This window comes from Saccopteryx leptura, chromosome 2 (genome assembly GCF_036850995.1).
Source record: "Saccopteryx leptura isolate mSacLep1 chromosome 2, mSacLep1_pri_phased_curated, whole genome shotgun sequence".
Taxonomy (NCBI): Eukaryota; Metazoa; Chordata; class Mammalia; order Chiroptera; family Emballonuridae; genus Saccopteryx; species Saccopteryx leptura.
In genome coordinates, this window is record NC_089504.1 from 312640518 (window position 1) to 312666645 (window position 26128).

Consider the following 26128-nt stretch of genomic DNA (forward strand, 5'->3'; position numbering starts at 1 on the left):
GCAGGCAGAAAGAGCAAACTCAAGCGAAAACCAGATACCTGTCTCTGGGGGGAGGAGAGGTCAGTCACAGCTCAGGTAGAGAGCGTTTCCACGGAAGCAATCTGTCTGAATGAATTCACAATACTCCAGAGACTTTTAAATGGTATAGGAAACAAGGGATACGAATACAGATTATGAAATGAAACCCATTCTTGTGGATGCTGGAAATTGTTAAGCTGAGGGCTGTGCATTTGCAATAAAGACAAAGAACGATGTGCTTGCTATTCAAACTCAGACAGTAAACTCAATTGTAAGGATGACATCTAACCTATGTAATCAGTGAATACACTTGTGTTTTTTTTTTCAAGAATTATGGTTAGCATATTAATATTGCAACTTAAAAAGAATAATATTTAATTTGTTTGCCCTTTACCTTTTTTTTTTAGAAATATTTTTGACAAAAGTCATATAAGCAATAAGGTACAGGGAGACATTCAGCTATTCTCAATACAGAGGAAAAAGAAATATGTATGTATATATACATTTATTTATCAATATTATTCAGATTCCTGTTTAGTCTATCAAAGCCTATGTATTTTATATGAAATGTTTTGGTATAACATTGGTTAATAACATCATATAAATTTCAGGTAGGGGTGGGGGGAGGGGGAAAAGGGAACGGAAGGAGACTTTGCATGGGACACGGAGGGCACAGTGAGGGCTCTGAAGGTGTGGCGCTGGGTGGGACACCGGGAACCAGGTGGACACAACAAATTTAAAATTGTCAAAAAACTGCAAAATTGAGGTGATTTTAAGGCTGCAGTTCAGTGTCAGAACAGTAAGAAGAGTATGTAGGAGATGTTAGAAGGTAAATGATTCTTCCACTTTGCCTTCTGCAACTCTGAGTGGAAGGTAAACACTGAAGTAAATAGAGAGGTCATTTCACCTCGGTTTAGATAATGTCTCCAGGTAAAGGTCAGGTTTATCCTCCAGATAGAAATGCATTTCTCTCTGTTAGAAAGAAGCGCTTAACCCTCAAGATTCCAAAAGTAAGTTTATTACAGTGTTTCAGGTACCCCTTGATCAGTAAGATTTTCTGTTTGACCAGAGTGAGAACTTTGTCCCAATGAGAGAAAAACGCAATGAACCTTGTACCCAGAAGGGGAAAATAAAATGAGAGGGAGAAAGATCTATTAATACAGAAAGAACAAAAGTGGGCTGCTGTGGTCTCTAATGGAAATAATGAACCCCCTCTTGGGAGGCCCTGAGCCAGAGCTAATGATTCAGAGGTCCAATCAGCCCTTAGAAATGGTTACAACGAGCTGGAGAACAGGGAGAGACACTAAACACATAGAACAATGCCAGAATCATGTCTCACTTTCCTGGCTTCCCGTTTGAGAATGTCCAGTTCCTGCAGTTAAACAAAATACCAGTCCTTCCACTGACAGCAAGGGTTGGTGATCCTGCCAAGAGCAGATATGTTCGTCTCTACCATTTATGTTCTTTTGGCTACAGTTCTAATCCGTGTCTTAGCATCCACTGATAACTCAGGGGAACATCTGGTCACCGTCCCATAAATAATATCCCAATTTGGTCTGTTATTAAGTTCTGACTCGTATTTTCCAGGAGAAAATTGCCCCAATTTCCTACACATCTCTTCAAAAATCCATTTTCATAGCCTTTTAATTATCTGGATTAATGTTCCCAGGCTGCACCAAGAAGTCTTTCCATTACTTGAGCTGCTGGGAAGAGATTTAAACATAGATTTCTATCAAGGGCCAAACCATTCTAAGTTTAGTGGGGAAAGGACCTTAAAATTTCCATATGGTACAGTGCTTTTTACTTTGGCTGTTTTCTACCCAATTTCTGTATGTCCAATACATTAGAAAGACATACCCTATCCCAAGATAAAGTACTGTTTCAACAACATTGTGACATTGTGAGCTCAAGATCAACTGAGCAATCATGATCTCTACCCAAAACTGTGCAATTTCGGGATCATGATGTACATGAAAACAGTGCTCGCTTCGGCAGCACATACACTAAAATTGGAATGATGTACATGAAAACAACAACAACAAAAAGAAAACCCATGAAGAAAGACAAGCTATGCTTTAATAATAAGTGGATGTTGGTTTGATCTAAAATGCTATCTGGTTCATTCCATTTTAAGATGGAAAAAGCAAAATCCAACATGGCAATGATGGTGCTTTATCTTGCAATTTAGTTAATGAAACTCTCTGGGATTGGGCCTTTTAATTTGCTTTTTTTTTTTTAAATAAGCACACACCTGGAGATTCTTGTGCATACAAAAATCTGAAAACATTATCACCAAAAAGAAGTGGGAAGTCATATGGAGGAAGCAGCTACTTGGCAGCCTACCAAATCTATCTGAAATTGAGATCAGAATTTAGAAGAACCCAATGCCCCACTGAGACTCCACATTAGCATATTTACGACTGCGTCCCTTGGCCTGTCTTGGGGTTGAAATAAAAGCTCAATCACTAAAGGAAAAGCACTAAATCAAAACATTGAGGTAGGTATCTTCAAGTCCCAAGTATGTGATTAAATTGGCTTAGTCAATACTTCCTAAACATGGGAGGTATTGGATATCAAGCCAGAAATCTCAGGAAGTTATCTTTCTTTTTGATAGACCATGTGCCCAATGCTTCAGAACACAGATATATATTTTTCATCTTCTCACAGGTTAGGAATTTACAATGAACTTGAAAGATCAGAACACAGATGACTGTTTTCTTGGTGTGGAAGTCGAGAACAGAGACCAGCTCCTTGAGCTCTGGACGCAGGGAGAGATCGGGGACCTTAAGAGCAAACGGGGCAGGATCACTGGGTAGTGCTGTACGCACAGCCGTAGTAGCCAGAAACTCAAACCCTCTGCTGTTATCTCACAGGAAGAAACCAGCATGTGACTCTCCCATGACAGATGCTCCAGGGTTCCCTCTGCTGAAGAAAGCACTCTCTAACCTTACATACGCCATCTTCAAGCTCTTCCGGAGGCAAGTCTGGGTTTCTTTCCACGTGGAGGTTCCAGCGATCTAGCTGTACAATTGTCCCATCTTCTACTTGGCACAGGATCTTGGAGACAGGTTCATCGGTGTAGCCCTAAGGAATCAAAGAGCACATCCATTGGCGTCTGGGGTAAACCACGGTACAGCCAAAGATATTTCGTGCAAGGGACAGCCCCTCTGTCATAGCTCCTTATTTATTTCATAATTAGCAAGACTGGGAGAGGAGACCGTTTTTCTCAAGGTACGCTGAATTCAAGATAATCATCACAGGTAGCGCACACAGAAATGCGAACGTTAGCTGTTTGAGCTGAAGAGTGATTTTTGCTAACACCAAGAACCAATAGTTACTGGTAGGTTTTAGGGGCCAGGCTGGATGCCTGCTTATATTAGAGTAAAAGTAGGATGCTGCCCCCCCAGGTCTCCTATTAAAGGAATTTGTGAGGTGCACAGAAATATTTGGGGGACAATCAAAGCAGCCTCCGATAGACCACTTTTCCTATCAACATCCCATTTTACCCACCTCTCCCTAACCTCATAGGAGGACACTGTTCCTTCCACCACCTAAGGCAAGTCTGTCTGAGGACCCGCCCTGTTAGAAAGCTACTTACTTCTTGAGCATACATAACTGATAGCTAGATCATTAAGGATGGTGAAGGCATTGATTTGGGTGAGAGGAGTTAACACTGAATAATATATTATTAGTTGCTTCACAAAATACAGGGTGGAATAAAAGCAGGCTTATAGTTATTTGTATGGAAAATAATGCAATCATTCATAAATAATATTACAAGAATAAACTGTAAATACAACTGTAGGCCGACTTTTGTCCTACCCTGTATTTATTGTTTATACTTAAAAAAAAAAAAAGACCTTTGGGAGGTTATCTCAGTACTTAAGCCAAATTAATATCTGAAGGTAATTATCACCTGTGGGAGGTTAATTCACCCAAAAAGGCATAATAATATCAGCTAACATCTGAAGATAATTTTCATGGAGCCCAACCCAGGCAACAGTTTAATATAAACAGCATATGTTAGCATATTGTGCCTTCTTACTATCTTAGTGCTGTTAAAAAAGTAAATAATGAGACGTCTGGCTGGTGACAGGTGATCCCCCTCTCCTAAGCTTGCCCAAAATGGGCTCCATGGTGGAAGGGACAGTCAGTTACCTGTATGGCCAAAACCATGGTGACACACTGACCAGAGACACAAAACACACAAAAACAGCTGTAATTTCCCCAAAGGAAGAACTGTGAGTCTCAATGAGATCTGCTGTACTGGTCAGGGCTCAGGGTCGGGGCCTGGTCAAGTCTGTGTGATTGTTTTACACGCAGACTGGAGGACAACCCGCCCACTGTCTTTCAGTGGACAGCTCAGAAAGCCCCAGGCCTATGGAATTCCCCCATTTTTTTTTTTTATCCCAAATGTTTCCTTCTTCTCTAGCTGATTATAAGTTAGCAGATACAATTATGGTTCATGGGTGCCTTGGTTCTCAACTGTAATTTATTCCTTAGACAACAGTAGCACGTTGCCCCTCCCCCATTAGAACATCTGTGGATTAGAGGACCCTGTTGCTGGCTGGCATGAGCAGCCCCTGGGAGTTCTTACCCCTCCCCAGTTGAGAGTTCGAGCCAGGTCGTTCCCAGTCCCCAGAGGAAGGACTCCGACGGGCGGCTGAGGGCTCAGCTGCAGTTCATCCAGAATGGACAGGATCCAGCCCACCTACAGCCATATTGGGGGCCAGAAGAGGGATAAGAAAGACAAGTAAGTCACAAGGCAAGACAGCCTGAGGGGAGACAGCTTTACAGAGTGAAAGCGGACGGTTTTATTTTTCTTTAAAACATATATGTTTTAATGCGGTTGCCAGGAAACGGAAAGACCTCTTATCCCAGGCACTTTCAAAGTAGCAAGTCTCTTACAGGGAAAAGGACCCTACTGTGCATGCTCTCTCATAAAGCAAAATGAGACCTGTTCATCTGTATGTTTCCCTAGAGATCGACTTTAAAATGTAGAAGAATTTAAAAATTAGGCAGGTATATGACATATGGCTCTGGAGGGAATACAGGACTCAGAATCAAACTGAGTTTCAAATCTAGATCAAATTGGTTTTGTAACTTTGACTAAATTATTTCATATCACTGAGGTTCATTTACCTGATTTTCAAAATGGAGATAATTATACCTACCCACAAGACTGTTTATAGAGTAAAATATATAAAGCCCTTAATATTGTGCATGGCCAGTTATATGGTTACGCTCCATAGTATCATATTAGAAATGAGTAGTGTTTTCCTGAATACTCTTACATTCTGCATAATAAAACATTCCCCAAACATAATTAGCAGTTTGGCTTCCATCTGATGACGGGGAATAACAGTACGCCCCCTGCTGGCAGGAAACTGTGTAGGAACCAGGTTCCCTCTCGGCCCAGAAATAAAAGGCCAGGGAAAGAATGTGAAGAGCTGTGACTTGAGGCCATAGCCCATAGGAGGCTGATACCTATTAGGGTTGGAGCAAGAAAGCCTCTGTCTGACAGTGAGCCCAGCTCCCCACTAACTCCTCGACACCACTGAAACACCCTGACATCTCACAATGGAAGCCCCATAGCCACAGCTAGAAAAGCAGTCTCAGCGTCCTGGAAACCGTTCACACTACCATGTAGAAAGCGATAACAAAGTGGTGCAGAGAAAGGAAAGCATATGGACATGAGCCTGCAGAGAACAATTCTGAGTCACAGGATGTAATGCACATCCTTGGACGGGAAGGTAAGGGGATTCCTTCACAGGGTCTTAAATACCAATCATTTCCAAATGACTTTAAAATAAGTGTCCTGTCACCTGCATGCTATAAAGGTGCTATAAAAGAGAGAGAGAGAGAGAGAGAGAGAGAGAGAGAGAGAACAAATATACCTACAACGGCCAGTGACATTAACGATCTCCACTGTTAACCCGTATCTCTATCCTTATATGAGCACAATATAAAAGTCCTCAAGGCTCAACGCTGGTCATTGGAGGCGCTCCCTTCCCAGTCACCAGGAACCACTTCCTGTTTGAGGCCCAGACAGCAGGTGCATGGGCAGGGACTGGGTTAGCTGGGGACTTCATATGTCCCCAAACCATCTCCACCAGCTTTTCAGCACCCCTTCGATAATATGGTTTAATTGCAATACATAGTACTTGGCGTATTTTCCACCACAACTGAAGGAACTTATCCCGACTGGGTGAAATCATTGTTCCCACTGCAAAGTTCTTTCCTTTGTGTTAGGAAAAGCGAGACCGAAGGATCTGGAATACAAGCTCCTGGGCTTTCTCCCTGAGCAGCCCAGCAGGACTACGGCCACTGCAGCTGGCCAATGCTGCCACCTCCTGTCTATGCTCAGCATTACCCGCCACTAAACGTGGCCAAGTGCACGTTGAGCACTATTTTCATTCTGCAATACACTAACATTACCAGTGGCTCAAAGGGGAAGAGGACAGTGAATTAACACCTTGAACGGGACACACATTGCATTTCCTTATGTTACGTGGACGCTGAGCAGCGGAAAGGAAGAAGAAAGCAGCATGGGGCAGGGGAGAGAGGCAGATGATGGGAGGTCAGTGAATGATGGGGAAGTTTGGAAAAGTAAGAGCACCCAATCCACGAGGAAACCCCACATTGGAAGATAGACTAGAGAACTGATGTGGACCCGAGGTCATGGTCACTTAAGAAAGAGAAAGAGCTATGAATTCAGGACACCAGGCATATCCTCAACTTGTCTGCTGCTGTCACTGAGATTCAGAGGAGAAAGGATGTGAGGGGATGCTAAGCATTATGGGAAGGCAAGTCGCTTCTAGAGCGAGGAAGGTAACTGTAGTAAAGGGTCACAAGTGAGTTTGCCCTTCTATCAAAGATAACTAACTGGGGGGTGGTTGAGCTAGACTCTGTGTGTGTTCATTAAATTAATAAATTAATTATGAGTTATATAAATAGCCTATATTAGGTTAATTAATAGTATATTTTTCTCCGCAGAGGACTTATTTGGATATAATTCTTACTAAAGAACGTTGGGGTAACTCCATATTATCGTATCTCTAAATATATCTCCCTAGAACACTACAACTGGTCTGAAATTTAATTGGTACTGTGGGAGAACAGTGTTGCATGGTCAAATAATTTGGGGAAATGCTGGATTAAACAAAGTGAAATAGGTTTGTTTTCATTGTTGTAAGATGAAATAGTTCATTTTATAAGCCAATAGCATGTCTTGTAGATCTTGAAGAACAGTAAACACTATTCACGCACAGACATTCAATAGATGATTTTCTCTCACAGAGTATCTTAAGGGACCGGTGGGATCACTTCTTTTTCCCTCCGTTTTTATTTATTAGTTTATAATGTGTATCCAATATTGCATTAAGTGCTCATGTGCTATGAGAGAGAAAATGAGATTTCATTGCTACTTAGAGAACAAAGTGTTCTTATTCGAGAAATTAGAGAAGCCATAGGTAGTTCATAATAAAAGTCTGTGTCCTATGAGAGCAGAGCCCAACTCCAGAAGAAAAAGACACTGCACAGCAGAATCTATATGTCATGCCTCTCCATTCTTTGCCTTTGCTAAATATATCAACATACATAGAGGGCAAATGGAGAAACAGATGAGACACATAAACAGCGGAAAGTACACCATGACATTAAACTTCAGCCCAATTCCACCTTTTCTTCAAAACAACCTTAAATGGGACCATGCACTTTTAAAGCAAACTGATGTTAGTCAATATCCTAAGTTTTATTTCTATTGGAAAAAAATTGCAATAAGTCAATAGTGTTCACTTACTTCTCCTTAACTGTCAAGAGCAATCATTAAGGACAAATTGAACTGGGTCAGTTTGTATTTTTAAAAGAACTCAGTGGCCTATAGTCTTCATTCTGATGATCTGGCTACCTCCTTACTTCGTGGAACAGGAAAGGATATAGCAGAGGCAAGGGAGGAAAACAATATAGAAATATCAAGTTTGAATCCACGAGGATAACAAATTAGCCCCTTCTACCCCCGAGGAGTTACCGTTCGCAGGAGAGAGACCTAGGTTTCAGGGCATTGGAAAGACCGAGAGGCAGCAATGAATGAAGGGAGCTGCTGCCAGGAAAACAAAAGAAAGACGGAAGAAATAAGGGCGAGAACCAGATTCTATCTCAAGGACCTACCGTTCCATCGCCACCACAGGCCAGAATTCGCAGGTTTGGTACCTTCCTATACAACTCAAGCCTGGAGAGAAAACAGAAAACACAGTTAGGAGAAGACAATGTCACTGGCCATAGCAGAGAGAAAACATATAGCAAAAATGGGGGGTGGGAGGGTATCTCCTGGAGAAAACATATAATCAAAAGGATAATAATATCACCAAAACTAAGTAATCCCAAGAGGACTGACTCCAACAACTGAAACAGAGGTTGGCAGCAAACATCATTTTTAAATAGTCAACACTGGAAGGGGATTTTAGGATGCCTAGAGCAGTGGTTTTCAACCTTTTTATACTTGGGGAATGGCGAAAATAGAATTACTTGGGGACCACTAAGGCAGAAGTCACCCTGAGAGGACTGGGTCTTCAATCTTCATGTAACACCAGGGTGGTTAACTTTCGCGGACCAGCATGGATTTCTCGTGGACCAGTCCACAGACCGGCGGTTGGAAAACACTGTCTTAGAGTTTTCTCTATCCCATAATTTCTATGAATGTGTCAGCTCACATTTATTTTTCTCATTGGTTTTGACTTTCTTCCTGTTTTTTTTTCTCATCATTCTCCTTTCTGCTTTCTCAAAGAAAACCATCATTAATTGGCAATCAATAGGCCTTGTATATCTTTCTCCTTATATTTTATTAGCTTTTCGTGGGTCTGTTTATTTTTTTCAAACCTTAACATCCCGCTCTTAATCCTAGGAAGACTTTTTCAGAGAGGCAGGGGAAGGTTACACACACACACACACACACACCCGCCATGACTCCCGCACGCCCAGTTCCAACGACCACTCAACTCACTAACAGTCAAACCCCCTGTACACACCTCGGTCCAAAGAGGGAAGAGTTACTGATTTGTCTCTACTTTAAACTTGCCTGCTTAAAACGAGACCATTTTACTTTTCATGCTGGTTCTTAAGAAAACACAGTGCCACCAGCCCGGCCTGCTAAGATGTTTGCCTAAGTGAAGCTATGAATGGCTCTGTTCTAGAAAACATTTATTTATATCAAACATTTGTTCTGAAAATATTTCCTGTCCTGCCATGTCCGTTATGCTGATCTATAAAGTGTCTACCCTAAATCTAACCAAAGTGATGAAGTCTTAAGAAAAGGAAGCTTCTAAAAAGAGCAAAAGCCAGGGTACCAGATTTGCCCTCTGACATCCAAATGCAGGCCCACCTCCCAAAAAAGAGGTTTCATAGCGCCATCTAGTGGTAAAATGTTCACAGAGTAAGAGAATGTCGATATGAGATTTTTTATATTTACTGTTATGCTGCATGCTTCAATATATAATTTATCCATTCCTACAGAATATTATTTCTCTAGAAAGTATATAAGCCAATGTTTCGTTTTGAGAACAAACTTTATTTTATAACAGTACTACGAAAAGCAAAATAGCCTTTACTACAATTTGAAGCTGCCATAAAGCTAATCTGGCACCTTAACTAGTCATAGGGACATTACAGTTAATAGGTCCCTATCAGGTCTCTGGTGTCAGAAGCTGATGTTTCTTTACCTCTGATAGTTACTTACTTAAAAAGAATCTTTATCAGACGACATCCAAAGTCTCTTAATAAATGAGTTTTAAAAAGGGGATCAGAAAGCAGCAACAATGTCCCTGCTCTTCCCCTCTACCAAAGGGAAGACATAAGATAGATACACGTCACCTACATCTAGACTCGATTTGCTACACCTCTAACAAAACTAGAGCATAAAATTTCTAAGACACTCAGAAGAGAGACAGAGCAGGAATTAAAATATCTCCCCCACCCTGATGTGACATCCATAGCAGTAATCAATTAATCGATCAATCTTTCAAATGGACACAGACGTGCCGACTCAACCTCTCATTCAAATGAGTCAAAAACAAAGATGGCCACTGTCCACAAAGATGCACTTACATTCCATTAATGTACACGCCCAAAGCTGTACCTGCAGAAGTAGAAAAAAGATGGATCCTTTCTCACATCCCAGATGTGCTCATAATCTAGTTGCGCAGACATACGCAGCAAACACACAGAAATACTCACTGAGTAAACAACCAAGAAAATGTGCTTTGAAGGCAATTAACTCAACGAAGACTACGAGAGGAAACATCAGACAGAGTTTCAAAGGGAGGACAGGACAGATGAGGAATGGTTAGAAAATATTTCACAAGGCCACCAAATAACAAGGTTCAATGCCCGAGCAGGAAGTCCTTCTCACTTGCCTAAAATAGTACGGACCATGGAGGGTGTCCCCAGACTTACGCATCTTTTGGCCCTTCCTGAGAAAGATCAAAGACTTGCCGCGGATTCAGGTACCACATGAACATCTGCAGGACTTTGGTTCCCTGTCGGGGAGAAGAAAAATGACAACGATGGAAAGAAACGGCCAAGTATTAACTGCTTATTTAAAAAAATAAAAGCCAATCATGTTATCTAAATTAACACTGAATTATAAGCAGATTAAAGCAGTCATTAAAATCAAGATCTTTGGTCAATGCTCAGGTTAGACTCCAGCTTATCCTGTTTTCCATAATTTCATTAAGCTTAGCTCCCTCCTATTTAACATGGAGACAAAAATGCCTACTTCATAGGTTTGTTTAAAGGATTAAAAACAATAATGTTTGGGATGCACATCACAGTGTCTGCAACGCCATAAGTGCTTAACGAATAGAATCCATTAGTTTTACCATCATTACTCAATGTATGAAAATCCATTCAGGGAAGTTATTAGTCAGCCTATGCGATTTAACGTTAATTTTTACTGTAATGTGTAGAATACTATTGCCTTTGCAGACTATGAAATATGGGCAATAAGAACTAAGTGGGACTTTGTTGAAAAAATTTTTTAATGGAATTAAAGGTATCACAGGCTTCCTGTTATTTATAGCACACATATATAACTTCTCCAGTTAGTGGTATTAAATCCTACTTTGATATTTTTCTATTTCCATGTCTTTATCTCTTTGTCCAAACCAAACACTTCTCTTGCACGCGAACACTGTGGGAATGTTCTAAGTAAACGCGACATTTCTAGAAATGATCGTCATGGCAAATACAGGGCGGCTTGAAAGATCATTTCTTAAAGGGAATTAAGCAAAAAAGAAACAAAGAAGGATCTTTTTATTAAGCAGCATCCAAAGAGCTTTAAAAATGCGTAAGATATCTATTTTAGGTCATTATCACCCAGAGCAAATAATATTCAATCATCAGGCAGAGTTTGTTGCTTACAATGATAGTTCCTTTAGTAGATATCACGATTGCACTTTCTCAGAATAACCCTAAATTTTTATACCTACTACATCGTATTTCAGAGTATGGTATGTTCCTAGTATGGTAGAAACAGCACATTATTTGAATTTAAAATAACTTGAGTGTTCTAACTGGGTAATGGCGAGCATTTATAATCTTGCAGAAATTCAGCCTATAAAATAGGAGCTTTTTAGGGTGATTATAAGAATTAAATGAATCGGTAATAGTTATGTATCTAGCACAGTACAGGGCACAAAATAAGCCTTTTGTAAATGTTGGTTCCTTTCTTTTGGGCTCCTTGTTAATATAGTCATTAAATTACACGTCAGGGTGTGAGGACTAAAGTATAGTTTATAATTATCACACTGTTGTACCAGTTGTCACAGAGACCAATGCAGGTCTTTTTTTCCACATTTATCCAAACCAGTAATTTAAAAGTTCTGCTTTATCACGTGCTTGTTATAAATTTAGTAACAATATTCTATCCTTAATTATTACAACTACCCCTACAGTTTCACTCAAGGACATATTTTGCTTAGTATTAAAATTCAGACATAGCTTTAGATACATAATTCTAACTGAAGACTGGGTCATGTTCTTTCTTCCCATACTGGGCCCTTAGTACCAAGTCAGTTGGGGATTTATCTCAAGTAATCTTTTATGTTTAAAAGTCAGCTTAATGACAAACCAATTTATCAAAAGTTTCCAAACTACTTGCTAGAAAATACATGTTTGAGCTTTAGATTCCTAGAGCAATATGAACTGTAGATGTTAATTACTCCTTCCCACCTTTGGCTATTGGCTGAGCTCATGTCTCCACTTCACTTCTTCTGCTAGGCATACAATACTAGGTCGCCAACAACTTTCAAGAAATGGAGATTACGACTTAAGAGATACTAATTCTGTTTAAGTAACCATCAGAGGCAAAAAAAAAAAAAAAAAAAAAATCAGCGTATGATACCAGAGACCTAATAAGGATCTATTAACTGTAATGAACATTTCTTTCCCCTTTGCTTTGGACCCTACATCTAGTTAAGGTGCCATATTAGATTTACGGCAGCTTCAAGTTGTATTAAACACTATTTTGCTTTTCATAATACTGTTGTAAAACAGAGTTTGTTCTCAAAACAAAGAAACATCGGCTTAGATAGTTTCTAAAGAAATAATATTCTGTAGGAAATGGATAAATTATATCTATAAGAGAGTTCGGATGACGTTCATGAGAGCGTGAGGCAGGAAACATCAGAAGGGATCAGAAGTGTCTATAAGACTTAGGTAGAGGAATCCCTTGGCGCTGGAGTAGGCGGACGTACCAGCATCTACCTCCCAGAACCAAAGTGGATTACAAACTAATTTTATGAACTATCATCTGGAAAAACCAACTTTGGACTAAACTAAGAGGACTCTTCAACCAAAGAACACTGAAGAAGCCACACCGAGACTGGTAGGAAAAGCAGAAATGCAGAGAGGGCTGCCCAGCTCCTCGAAGCTAAGGGCAGCAGGGAGAGACTCGCGTGGTGAGAAGTGAGTTTAGCAGAGGGGAAAGGGTCCTGAGCCCCAGGAACAAAGCCCCAGCCTGCAGCCCCCGAGCCCAGAAGAGGCGTAAGGACAGTATTTAGCTGGAAACAAGTCAGGATACTGTTTGTGAGAGAGTCTGATTTCTCAGACCCAGGATCCAGGGACCACGCAGAACATCTCTCTCAAAAACAATCACCTGGGGCTCCTGGGGACGGGGGGAGAGAGGAGAGGACCAGAGTAACAGGAAGAGAGTGTAATCTAGGAGGCATAGGGAGAAACATTTTGGGAGATAGCCACCCTAACCCCTGGGACGAGTCACCCCCCCCAAAGCTGAAGTGAATATTTCCCCCGGAAACAGCAATACCAGCAAAGGGAAGCAGGAGAGCAGCCAAACAAGCTCCCCTGTGGCATTCAGAGCAGAGTCGCATAGAAGGAGGGAGCTTTCGGGTCTACAGTAGTGAGTCTTAGGGTCCGAGCTGCAACGCCCCCACCCACGCGGCTGAGGGCGCACCAGAGAGCGGGCGGCAGCGGGAGACAAAAGCGCGGTTCTGCTGGCAGGGGCAGAAGCCGGCTGGCCACCACTGGGCTCAGGTGTGAGCTCAATCTTGCCTGGCTGGGGAAAAGGGGGCGTGCAAAAGCGGTCAAGCTCAGCTGCCGGGAGCCTGTAATCCAGCCTCCGGGAGAAGGGCGGGAACCCCGGAAAGGGTGGAGACCAGCCCTGGAGCAAGGGCAGAGGAGCACAGCCCTGCCCTGCCCGTGCAACCCAGGCTTGCAGTCTGACTTGGTAGCTGGCTCCTCCCACGGGGGTGGAGCCAAAAGCCCAGAAGAGGCGGAGTTCTGCTACAGAGCTGAGCTTGGGCACGCAGCCTTGCCCGGCAGTAGAGCCAAGGCTAGCAGCTGTTCCTTGAGTGGGATCCTCCTGCAAGGGCAGGGCGAAAGCTTGGAAACAGGTGGAGACCCACAGCTGAGCAAAGGTGCTCGCCAGTGCCCTCAGGACAAAGCATAACATCACACATGGGGGCGGGGCAAAGGACAAGGCCACCAACCCTTGTGCACCCGTGCACGTGATCACAGCCACTCCCGTGAAGAGAAAATGCGGAGGCAGAGAAATACAACACAAATAAACCAAGAGAAATCCCCAGAAAAAGACCTAAGTGAATCAGATATAACCAAATTACCAGATGCAGAGTTTAAAATAACGATTGTTAGGATGCTCAAAGATATTAGAACAACCATAGATGGCCATTACGAAAACCTAAATAAAGAGATAACAAATATAAAAAAGGACATTGAAATAATAAAAAAGAATCAGTCAGAAATGACAAATACAATATCTGAAATAAAGAATACAATGGAAGGAATTAAAAGCAGGATGGATGAAGCAGAGAATCGAATCAGAGAGTTAGAGGACACAATAAATAAAGGCACGGAAGCAGAGCAGAAAAAAGAAGAGACTCAAAAAGTCTGAGGAAACTCTAAGAGAGCTCTGTGACAACATGAAGAGAAATAACATCCGCATCATAGAGGTTCCTGAAGAAGAAGAGAAAGAACAAGGGATAGAGACTTTGTTCAAACATATTATAGCGGAAAACTTCCCCCAATTAAGGCAGGAAAACATTTCACATGTTCAGGAAGCACAGAGAACTCCATTAAGGAGAAACCCAAAGAAACCAACACCAAGACACATCATAATTAAAATACCAAAGCTAAATGATAAAGAGAAAATATTAAAAGCTGCTAGAGAAAAAAAGACTATCACCTACAAAGGAGCCCCCATAAGGATGACTTCTGACTTCTCAATAGAAACACTTGAGGCCAGAAGGGAATGACAAGAAATATTCAAAGTAATGCAGAACAAGAACCTACAACCAAGACTACTTTATCCAGCAAGGCTATCATTTAAAATTGAAGGAGAAATAAAAAGCTTTACAGACAAAAAAAACTCAAGGATTTCACTGCAACCAAACCAAGGCTGCAAGAAATGCTAAGGGACCTGTTGTAAACAGATCAAAGGAAAAAAAGAATATAGCAAAAGAGAAATACAGTTTTAAAGAAAAAAAATGGCAATAAACAATTACATATCAGTAATAACCTTAAATGTTAATGGATTAAATGATCTGATCAAGAGACATAGGGTAGCTGCATGGATAAGAAAACAGGACCCATACATATGCTGTCTACAAGAGACACACCTTAAATCAAAAGATGCACACAGACTGAAGATAAAAGGATGGAAAAAAATATTTCACGCAAATGGAAATGAAAAAGCTGGGGTAGCAATACTTATATCAGTATTGTAGTATTTATTTATTTATTTATTTATTTATTGTATTTTTCTGAGGATGGAGATGGGGAGGCAGTCAGACAGACTCCTGCATGTGCCTGACTGGGATCCACCTGGCATGCCTACCAGGGGGGAATGCTCTGCCCATCTGGGGTGTTGCTCTGTTACAACCAGAGACACTCTAGCGACTGGGGCGGAGGCCATGGGGCCATCCTTAGTGCCTGGGGTGGCTTTGCTCCGGTGGAGCCTTGGCTGCGGGCGGGAGGAGAGAGACAAAGAGGAAGGAGAGGGGGAGGGGTGGAGAGTTAGATGGGTGCTTCTCCTGTATGCTCTGGCCAGGAATCGAACTCAGGAATTCTGCACACCAGGCCAATGACTCTGACGGGTCTACCATATCATGCTTTTTACTTAAAAAAAAAAAAATTTACATTTCTTTTGAATGCTGATGAACAGGAGACACCAAATCTTTTTCGCCTGCAAACTACTACCTTCTTTATTAGATCTAGCTAATAACACTATTTTGTCTTTTTCCAAATAGCTCCAGATATATGGAAAAGATTTATATAGGCGGATGGGGATCCTCAAACCCCTCAGCGAGATCTTCTGAGAATGGCTTTTAAGATACCTAGAGGCAGAAAAAGCCCAATAGAGATCAGGGGAACTACCAGCTTTTAGGATACACCCTTAAAGGCTCCAATGCCCCAAAGGGGTCTCCTAGGATGCCATCTGGGTCCTGCTTCAATAGTGGAAAGGAAGGTCATTGAGCTAAAGCCTGCCAGGCTTACATGCCTCTGTTGTGAGGAAACAGGGACACTGGAAGGTGGGCTTCCCCCTCGCTCCTCTAAGGGAGGGTTCAGTCTCTTCCAGCCCTGCTCCAGCCACCTATGACCTAACCTTGCCCAGAATGCTGGGGTTTGCCACTGAAGGCTGAAGGTGCCCAGGGCCGTCGGCCCCATCTACGACACTGTGGATGAGCCTAGGGTATTTCTTCCAAGAAGCAGGTAAACTGATCTCATTTGCACAAGGGCCACTTAACTATGTTTTGCCTGAATAGTCAGGTTTTTATTTTTCCCTCAAAGATCTCTGTTGTGGGTGTTGATAGTCCTATTTTCTGCTGCTTTGCTTAATATATAGTGTTTCCTTTATCCCTCCTACCTCAATGCCCCACTCATATTTCAGGCTGGGACCTACTCCTAATTTAGAGCTCTCTTTCCTCCTTTTGCCAACTTGTATTATAAATTTACCTTTGCCACCCAGCTTAGTGTATCCCAAGGTTCTCTTTACCATGCCACAGTCACAGAGCTCCAGGGAAAAGCACCCTGGTATCAACTCTCCAGGCAGAGGAGAACAGAAGCTCCATATCCACGCATGCTGCAAATGGCTTTTTCCAGTCTACCTGAATCATTACCAGTTAGAAGCAGTGGTCATTGGGACTTGGACATGAGCTGCAAAGTATAGAATGGTGACAACAATTCCAGTGCCATGCGGACTTTTCCTGTGGGGAACTTTCCTGGACTCCTGCTCCCTGTGACAGCTCCTAACAGACTGAACTGTGGTTGGGTTGCATTTTTCAGAGATTTGGCATGGTGATGGGGCCAACTTGGACTTGGTGAACAGGTTAAGGACACTACTCTTTTAGGGATTCTTGCTGTATTGGCCAAGAGTTTGCTTAAAGGCTTTTAATCACTGTAAAAAAAAAAAATAGAGGTCTGGATGAAGAAGATGGGGCACATATACACCATGGTATACTATTCAGCTAGGAGAAATGATGACATCGGATCACTTACAGCAGAATGGTGGAGTCTTGGTAGCATTGTGTGGGATGAAATAAGCGAATCAGAAAAAAACAGGAACTGCAGGATTCTATACATTGGTGGGACATAAAAGCGAGACTAAGAGGCATGGACAGGAGTGTGGTGGTTACGGGGGGTGGGGGGGTGGGGGGAGGGAAGGAGGGGGAGGGGAGGGGGAGGGGTACAGAGAGAACTGGATGGAGGGTGGCGGAGGACAGTCTCTCTTCGGGTGATGGGTATGCAACAGAACTAAATGACAAGATAACCTGGAAATGTTTTCTTTGAATGTATGTACCCTGATTTATTGATGTCACCCCATTAAAATAAAAATTTATTTATAAAAAAAAAAAAAAAAAGAAATGAATCCCACTCCATGACTATGGAAAACCCAGCTCCTAAGATTTCTGTAATTCCCTGTGGCCTCACATCTGCAACCTGTTTACTCTAGTGAGGGAGTCATCCCTCTTCTAACTCGCACATGGAGTTGTGTCTACCAGACTTTAGTGAAAATTTGTGTAAATAAAAAAGTACATAACTTAAATGGGAAAAAAAGACTTAGGTAGAGAGATGTTAATGGGTCATAGGCAACCAAGAAAAATATCTAATAGGTTTTGAAGTGAAAGCAGAGATGAGTATGACAGAGGATGCTTATTTCTGGAGCCCTTGGGTCTCCATAGAGAGATGGGGACTTTGGGAGGGGGACTTCATCTTCCCTCTGCTACCTCTTCCCCACAGGGGACACTCAGAGTGGACACTGTGGTTCCTGATTCCAGTGCCTGTTCCATCAAATCATTCAGATCCCCCAAATAAAGGCAGTGCCATTATTCTCCAAATCTTCCCCCGAGTCCAGTATTTTCCCCACCCTCAGTGTTAGAAAAACAGAGACAATTATTGTGAGGTATGTGTTTAAAAGATGGGATTGTGTAAGAGAAGGACAAAGAATTAGTCCGCATATTTGGGCAAAGCATTGGAAATTTCTCGTCCACCCATACAAGTGTAGAAAGAAAAAAAAGCTGTAGGTATTTTACTTGCCAGAAGATGGCGATATAGTCTAGTTATTTAAAGAACAGACACCTAAGTAAGTTTTTCCCCCCTTAAATTAGAAGCCTAATCAGATCAGTAGAACAAGTCAACTATAAAAAACCAAGAATCAGGATTTAACAACAAAGTATTTTTGTACTGACTGCAGAAAGCTCTTGCTGATCTGTGATCTCAGGCAGAAACAGCCTCACCTGGGAGCTTGTTAGAAAAGCAGAATTTCAGGACCACCCGTTGACTCAGAGTCAGGATCTGCCTTTTGACATGATCCCCAAGCGACTCATATGCACAGTCAAGCTTATGGAGAGAGTGTGGTTCTCAGCCTTGGCTACACAGGAAAATAAACTGGGGAGCTGAGACCGGTGAAGGAGTCCCACCCTCACAGCCTCTAGTTGAATTGGTATGGGGTTGGTAAGACATCACTAAATTTTCAACACTGCCCAGGTTATTGTGGTGTGTGACCAGGATGGAGACGCTTCTGGCTCCTAATTTTACGGCTGACTCTACCCTTATCTTCCACGTTGAGGGTAAGTTAGAGCCTCGGCTCAGGGAAAGGCTAGCCCTAACAGAGGGGGTTAGATCATCTCTGACCATGACTCTCCCCTACTCATCCTCACTGAAGATGAGCCCATATTAAGCTGAGAATCCTAGACATTCTAGAAGTAACATCACTAGGGCAACATATTCTCAAGCAAAAACGCCAAAAACAAAAAAAAACACCCAACAAACAAACAAAAAGTCCATCAAACTCATTAAGTCTTTGGTCTCTATATAAATGGGCATTTAAAAAATTTGAATATCTCCCTGTGACCTCAAGTTTCTCAAACACATCTCAACCTCTTTGCCAATAATTCTTTCCTTTACTGAACACTCACCAATAACAAAGCCACTGTTGGATAATTTGCTGTAAAATCTGGATGATTTACTTCCCTTTATATATTCCACTCATTCATCTGTTCATCTATCCATCCATCCACTAGTTCATCTGCCCACCCACCCCATCCATCCATCCACCCATCCATCCATCCATCCATCCATCCACCCACCCATCCATTCACCCACCCATCCATCCATCCATCCAGTCATCAATCCATCTATACAACTGACTCTATGTGAATAGCCTCCTGACTTACACGTATTCTCAATGTGTCAAACTAAATCTTCCTTAAAGATGTTTTCATCATATTACTTTTTTGTTCAAAATATATAGTATTTTTAAAATTAAAAAAAAAACAAACAACTTTCAACAGTGAAAAACTGTTCCATATTACAAATCTGAAATCCTCAGCCAAGTTTTAAGACACTAGTCTAAGCTCATTCTCAACTTTACCCAACCACATTTCTTATAATATGCATGCTCTACTCACCACACTGTCCTCAAAATCAATCATTTTCACCATGACATTTGTTCTTCTATGAAATACGGCTTACCATACAACTATTTGTTCACTGCTAAATGTCATGTTCTAGAAATCACAGGTCCAAAGGCGCACCCCCTGGCCTTCACGATGGAGCCTGTGTCTCAGCAGTATGGACATACAGAGAGCACTGGTGGTACCCTTTGCAGAGCCCCTAGGGCTACGGGAGCAGGGTGCACAGGCAATCAATCCGAGAAATGAATCAGAAAGCTGCTCTTGAGCCTCAAAAGGATAAACAAGAATTTGGAGAGAAGAAGAGGGTTATCACTCTAGCATTCGCTCCTCTGCAGAGACAAGTGCTGTCCCTCTTCTATTTCAGCTGCTGCCCTGACACCATTTCCTCATCACCCCCAAGTCGCTGCTTGCCTCTAAAATCCTGTAGCACTTGTGGTCTGATCCACTCAATTTAAAACTCTCATATAGTTAATGTTGCCTAAATTATTCTTCCCATTAGCCCCTTTTCTGTCATTAACAAACAAGATGCCCTTAGAAAATTCACTTAAGCTCCATTGAGCTCCTTTGTATTTAGTAAAATAGGAAGCAACATTAGATCATCTCTGAAGTCCCTGTCATTAATAATTTGTACAGAGCAGGCTGTCTTTACTGGACTGTCCACTCCCCAAAGGGCAGCGATTACCTACCAGCTCCCATGCCCTAGGGGGGAAAAAAAGCTTCTAATGATTTCCCAAGTGCATTTTATACAATGACTGTCATAAGAAAATATATTTAACATGTGGCCAAAATCCTGGAGTCAGTTACATGAGCTTTGTTTTTTTCCCCAGTTGCACCCGGGTCCTTGTTAGCTATAGGGAGACCTGCCCCAGAAACAGGGTATGGGATGGGGCAAAATGAACCTTATTCCTCAGAAGCACCTCCGCAGGTCCTCCCCCGGTGACAGTTTTAGGGTCACATCATTACGATATGAAAATAGCCTAGCAATACAAAATAGCAGAATGTTGAAAATAGGTTATTTCTCTGCTTATGACACATTTCTTTTCCCTGCTCTCCACAATCTAACAGAGATTTAAATATTTTTTCCCCATTACCATTGACATTGAATATTACTCTGTACTCATTTCAGATGTACAGCATAGTGGTTAGACAATCATGCACTTTACAGAGTGAGTCCCCTGAAATTTAAGTACCTACCTGGCCCCACACACAGACATTACAAACCAGTCATAATGATGTAGATTACAGAAGAGGAAATATAGTTATTGATAGAGATTTTTAACACAGCAAGCTATCAAAATGTTTAAAGAAAGAAAGGGCGGAGAAATAATATTTTCTTTAATTTACAAGCACCCACCAGAGAAGTTTTACTATAATTAATATATTCTGGAAAATGTCCCTTATCTTTAGTAATAAGAACATCATCATCTTGAACTATTTGGGTCAATCTTAATTACATAACTCCCCTTCTCCTCTGGGGTGATGAAATGGTTCCAAATCTTTTAAGTTGTTCGGTGTGAAACATCAAGGAATCTTAGCTTAAAATATTGTAAGATGTGCACTTCACGGACACAGAAAATATTTGATCATTGAATCTCACATGAAAATAACAGACAAAATCAAAACTCGCAGAAAGGTACTGACAAGAAGCCTTAGGAAGATGACGAGACCAAAAGCTGGATTTGAGACACATTCTGTCCTTTAAAGACCTGTATCCCCCGAGGTATGTCATTACACTTAACTTTTCTAAGACGATTTCTTTCTTCTCAGATAAAGTTCATGTTAATTGTATTCTAGGATTTAGGCAAGGCCAGAAGTAGCCAGCTCTAACTTTTAATACGAAGGAATAAAAAATAAGGTCATAACGGGCTTCCCAAATAGAGGAGTTGAGAAACCCTGAAGCATATTAATGAGAGGTTATAGATAGAAGAATCTTTTTTGAAAATCTGTAAGGGAAAAGGCGGCAGTTAGGTTTCGGCATGCCTCTAGCACGGCCGTGTGTGGCTAACATCACAGGACCCCTTGGCTTCACCTAGCCCTGCAATGCGGAAGGTTGCATCCTACTGGAGCAATGATGAGCTTGACCCTGAGAAACTGGTTGTCTTCCAAAGCGTGGGGTCCTAGGTGTCGTTTTAACTGGTGTTGCGAACTGTGTTGCAAGAAAGCACTGCAGCTTCCAAATTAAACTCTTGAGAAATGACTCACCTGGTTGCCTCCACTCTTGGGGTTCACGAACACAAGCAAGGGTTTCATGAGAGGAGAGGAGATAGGCTTAATCACAAAAGGACGGCCTTTGTTTTCCTGCTGAGGGAAGAAGGCAGCACAACTGAGACGTACATCCATGACTGACAGGCAGCCCAAAGCAATGGAAGCAAGAGACCACAAGCACCACCCCAACCCTTGCACAAAAAAAAATGATACCCCTTGTTTCACAGGGTTTTCTCCTAATAGGATAGTCCATGTAGATCTTAGAAGAAAGTATCTCAAGCTATAATTTTCCCAAGAATGAAGCCAGGCTATGGTTTCATTCTGTCTACTAGAAGTGTTAGGTCTTCTCTTCATCATCTTTGGGATAATACTTCCACAGACAAGTGCAAATTCTCTGGGAAGTGGCAGGAGGTTCTTCTTTTAAATTTTTATTTATTAATTTTAGAGGGAGAGAAGAAGGGCGAGAGAAATAGAAACATCAATCTGTTCCTACATGTGTCCTGAACCAGGGATCGAACCTGCGACTTTTGCTCATTGGGATGATGCTCTAACCAACCGAGCGACTCAGCCAGGGCAGGAGGTTCTATTATTAAGAATACTAAGAATTCCAGAGTAATTAGAATAGAGTAAAGGAGAAAAGAGTGGTAAAGAGATACATCAAAACAATAAGCTTAGGCCAGATCATGTCAGACACGGGAGGCTACGGAAGGGAAGGTGGATCCCATTAAAACATGACCCTGAAGCACTTACTTCATTTCCTCTTTTACTGGCTTTTCTTTTAAAGCTTGTTCTCTTCTTCTTCCGACTGGAAGCCTTCAGAGAGTTCTGTGAGGGAGGAAGGAAGACCTGAGCTCCCAAGCAGAGAGTCCCCGAGCTTTCCCATGCAGAACCATGTAGAAGGTAACGCCAGTACATGCTGTAGAGTTGCATGCTTCTCATGCTTTGACACTTCCAAGCCACTGCGCATGGGTAAGCCACAGACAGAACTCAGCTGGGTGCTGCAGAGTGAGCGACTGACTCCCCACCACACGGAGAGGCAGGGAGTTAGAACCCTGGAGGCTCTCATGGACTCACATAACAACACATTATTATACCTGCCAACCCTCCCAGTAAAAATGGAAGAATCCCAAATTCTCTGAGGGGCTCCAGTCTCCCGCCCAACCAGGTCCGTCTCCCGCCCAACCAAGTTCAAGTTCAAGTTCATCTCCTGGTATGGAGATCACCTATGTGGAAATGTAAAAAAGGAGGCCATTTTTCATGTTTCCCTTTGTGCTTTTTATTTTTCCCCCTCTACTTACTCTTCTTGGGGGTAATGACTGTTTTAAGGAATTATCATAAAATGACTCATCTGCAATGGAACTTTCTGATCCAACTATCCCATTGACACTGATGTCTGAATTTGAACATGTAGAGATAAGATTCACTGTAAAGTTACTTATACTAGTAATTAGCAGTCATTGTTCTTTCTTTCCCTCTCTAAAGACCCCTTGGTTTAAGAAGTCTTCCCTCTCATCGTAGCCTTGATTTTTTTTCTTCTCAAAGAAGTACCTCCACCTTGTGGAAATACGGTAACTCCAAATTTACCTTCTCTCTCTTTCTCTTTCTAGGGATTTTGTGTACCACAACTTTGTGATGACTTCAACTAAACATTTACACTTAATATTTCATACAGATGGCAATGAAAATGGAAGAATCCCATTTTCAGAAAACAATCTCTCTTACAGGGCCAGTCACAATTCATTTGTTGAAAACAAGCAAAACAAGATTTAATTAGTGGGGTCAATAATTAGACTGCCATCTTCACAAAGGCAAGACATCATACTACCACATCACAGACGTTTAACAGAGTGTCAAAAGCCTGAAATACAGAATTATTAACTGAAAAGTTTACGTAAGTATATAAACATGCATTGCTTGAACAGTTAAAAGTTTTCAAATAGCTTGAAGATACTTAGCTGTCTATTCTTCTCTTATTTAGGGTACTTTTTCTTAGAGCATCCAAAATAAACCTTAGTCTAGACTCTAGACTCTAGAGTACATATATTAACATGTCCAAATTAGCAAGATTAAAGCTATTTAGTTTTTCTTTTTCTTTCACTTGGACCTCAAGAAAAATAAGTTGATCTTTGGCCTGTGCTCACCAAGGAGGAAGGAAACTTTTTTGAAACACCATTGTCTCAAGGTTTGTTCCCCCATCCAAGAGTCTGCAAGTTCTCCAGGTCTCACCAGCAAAGAGAAATCCAGAAGTTCATGGGTGTTGTAGACCCCGGGTTATTTCTCTTCACTCACTCTAGACTACACTACCCCTACCTACAAAGAGATCTCCAAGTTTCCTAATACCTCTTTAAATGGCATCTATTATCATGTCGTTCTTTGGGGAAACTTTTGCCGTATTAAAGTATTTGCTATCTTTTGACTACTTTCAGTTTGTTTAAAATGGAAGAAAAGTCCCTTAAAGCCCTGAAGCATTTAATCAGCCACATGATCCAAGAAGACTGCTAGAAACTTGGGCTGGCCAACACAGGGTTTATTTTGTGTCAATTAAAGATGTGGAGTGGTTCTCCACCATCACTGCATGTTGGTCTCACCCAGGGGGCTTTTACAAAATGCTGCAGTCTGGGCTCCATCAAATATTACCATTTAATTTATTTGGGGTGGAACTTAGGCAAAGAGACTTCTTAAAAGCTTCCCCAGGCAATTCTAACACACAGCCAGAGTTGGGAACGTCTGTTTGTAGTAGAAAGGGTGGAATAAAGCGGCATATATACTGTGACAAGGCAGATCTTTGGGATAAGCACTTGGACGGATTGGGTATTAATTCTAGATGTCCCTGTCATGAGATCTGTGTCACTAGAGCTGAGACTTTGGCCAAGTCAAGTCAAACTTTTGAAATAACAGTTTCGTAATTTTAAAATGAAGGTGAGAATACCTACCTCCCGGAAGAGTGATGAAGTTTAAACCAGAAAAAGTATGTGAAGCAGTTAGCTGGGGTATCCATCCCATGATAAGGACTTCCAAAAATGTTAGTGGCTTCGTTCACAGCTGTGCATCCCAGCACCTGGCACAAATGCCTGGTACACAGTATGCACTCAAATCATTGCTGAAATAATGAATCGGTATTACTACAATTCACAACGCTTCCTGAGACCTTCCCGATTTTAGAAAGGACCCTTAGGCACTGAATGCCTATCTCCTAACCACTTTGTTGTTTTATTTCATTTACTGCCGAGAGCCATGCACGGCATACGCCAAATGCTTTGACAGGAATACACTACGGATCTCGATTCTCGACAGGGTTCAATGATTAAACTGTGAGAGAAAGGTCTAATGGATCAGCCTAAGGTTGTTTCCTAGCATGACTGTAAAAATCAGAGTTCTTCCGGGTGATTCTGACAATCAAACACATTTGGGAAACAGAGAGTGTAGGGGGGAAAAAACCACATTGAAATGAGGCTTGATATCTGAAAACAGAGCAGGCAAGAAACTCAATTCTGTTAGGGAACAGACACACAGAACAGCCTTTTTGACACACGGAGCAAAGACAAGTGCTTCTGAGCCTCACCGAGCCAAGTGCATGTGAGGCCTTCTTCATCTCACAGAAAAGGGGCAAAGACCAAGCATTGGTTGACTTACAGTACCTGGACGCCTCTATGTGAGCTCTGAGTAAGTTTACAGCCCTACGGATAGTCAAATAGCAAAGGATGAGCAGTAGGGAACGTCACAGAGCACCTCAACATTCTCGAGGATTCCTCTTGTTCCTGCACAAACAGGTGGCCCTGTCTCCATCCAGAACTTGTCTTAGGAGGCAACAGAAAGGGAACCGGTAGACATGAAGGCAGACTGATTGGGGTTGTGTTTCAGCCGTGACACAGACAAGTCACCTAGCCTTGCTGATTGATAATCTCGCTTACGCTGCCTGGGTCAGCATGGTTGCGAGAGTTCATGAAGATTAGACTGTTTCTCATGAATGTAAAAATTACACCGAGAAGTTATTGGGTAGACCTGTTGGTGATCTATTAAAAAAGAAACCTTTCAATACTCGTCCTGTGTTCCAAAACAAAGCATCCCTGTTATCAAAGGCTAACTCTGTGATACAAAGGGTTCACTTGGCAAGTTCAGCACTCCAAACAGTGAACTCTTGTGCCTTCCTTTAGATAGCTGCATTCTTCTTCTGATTCCAACAGCATTTGTTCCCAGTACTGTCTGAGCCCACTCTTTTGTTCAAGTCCTAGTAAAACTATACACACACACACACAGGCTTTTTGTTTTCTCAAACCAGGTATTGGGACAGTCTTACCTTGCCGCAGAAATAATCCTATCAATAAAACCTTGATCATTGTGTGACTCCTTCCTGGGCTGTTAAGAAATGCCTACTGGTGAATCACTCAACTGTGAACAAAACTTACTAACAACCTTTTACTGTTCCTCAGGGATGTGTCTAGGTCATGGGGCAGCAAAGAATT

General features: G+C 41.8%; 1 protein-coding gene across 1 annotated transcript in view; it reads right to left on the bottom strand.

Annotated features, from left to right (window-relative positions):
- DGKI (diacylglycerol kinase iota) overlaps nt 1–26128 on the bottom strand; it is a 356858-nt gene that overhangs the window by 162236 nt on the left and 168494 nt on the right. Inside the window, 6 exon segments of the mRNA XM_066362797.1 lie at nt 2965–3102; nt 4616–4729; nt 8188–8248; nt 10468–10550; nt 21663–21761; nt 22416–22490. Of these exon segments, the coding sequence (XP_066218894.1) occupies nt 2965–3102; nt 4616–4729; nt 8188–8248; nt 10468–10550; nt 21663–21761; nt 22416–22490 (570 nt within the window).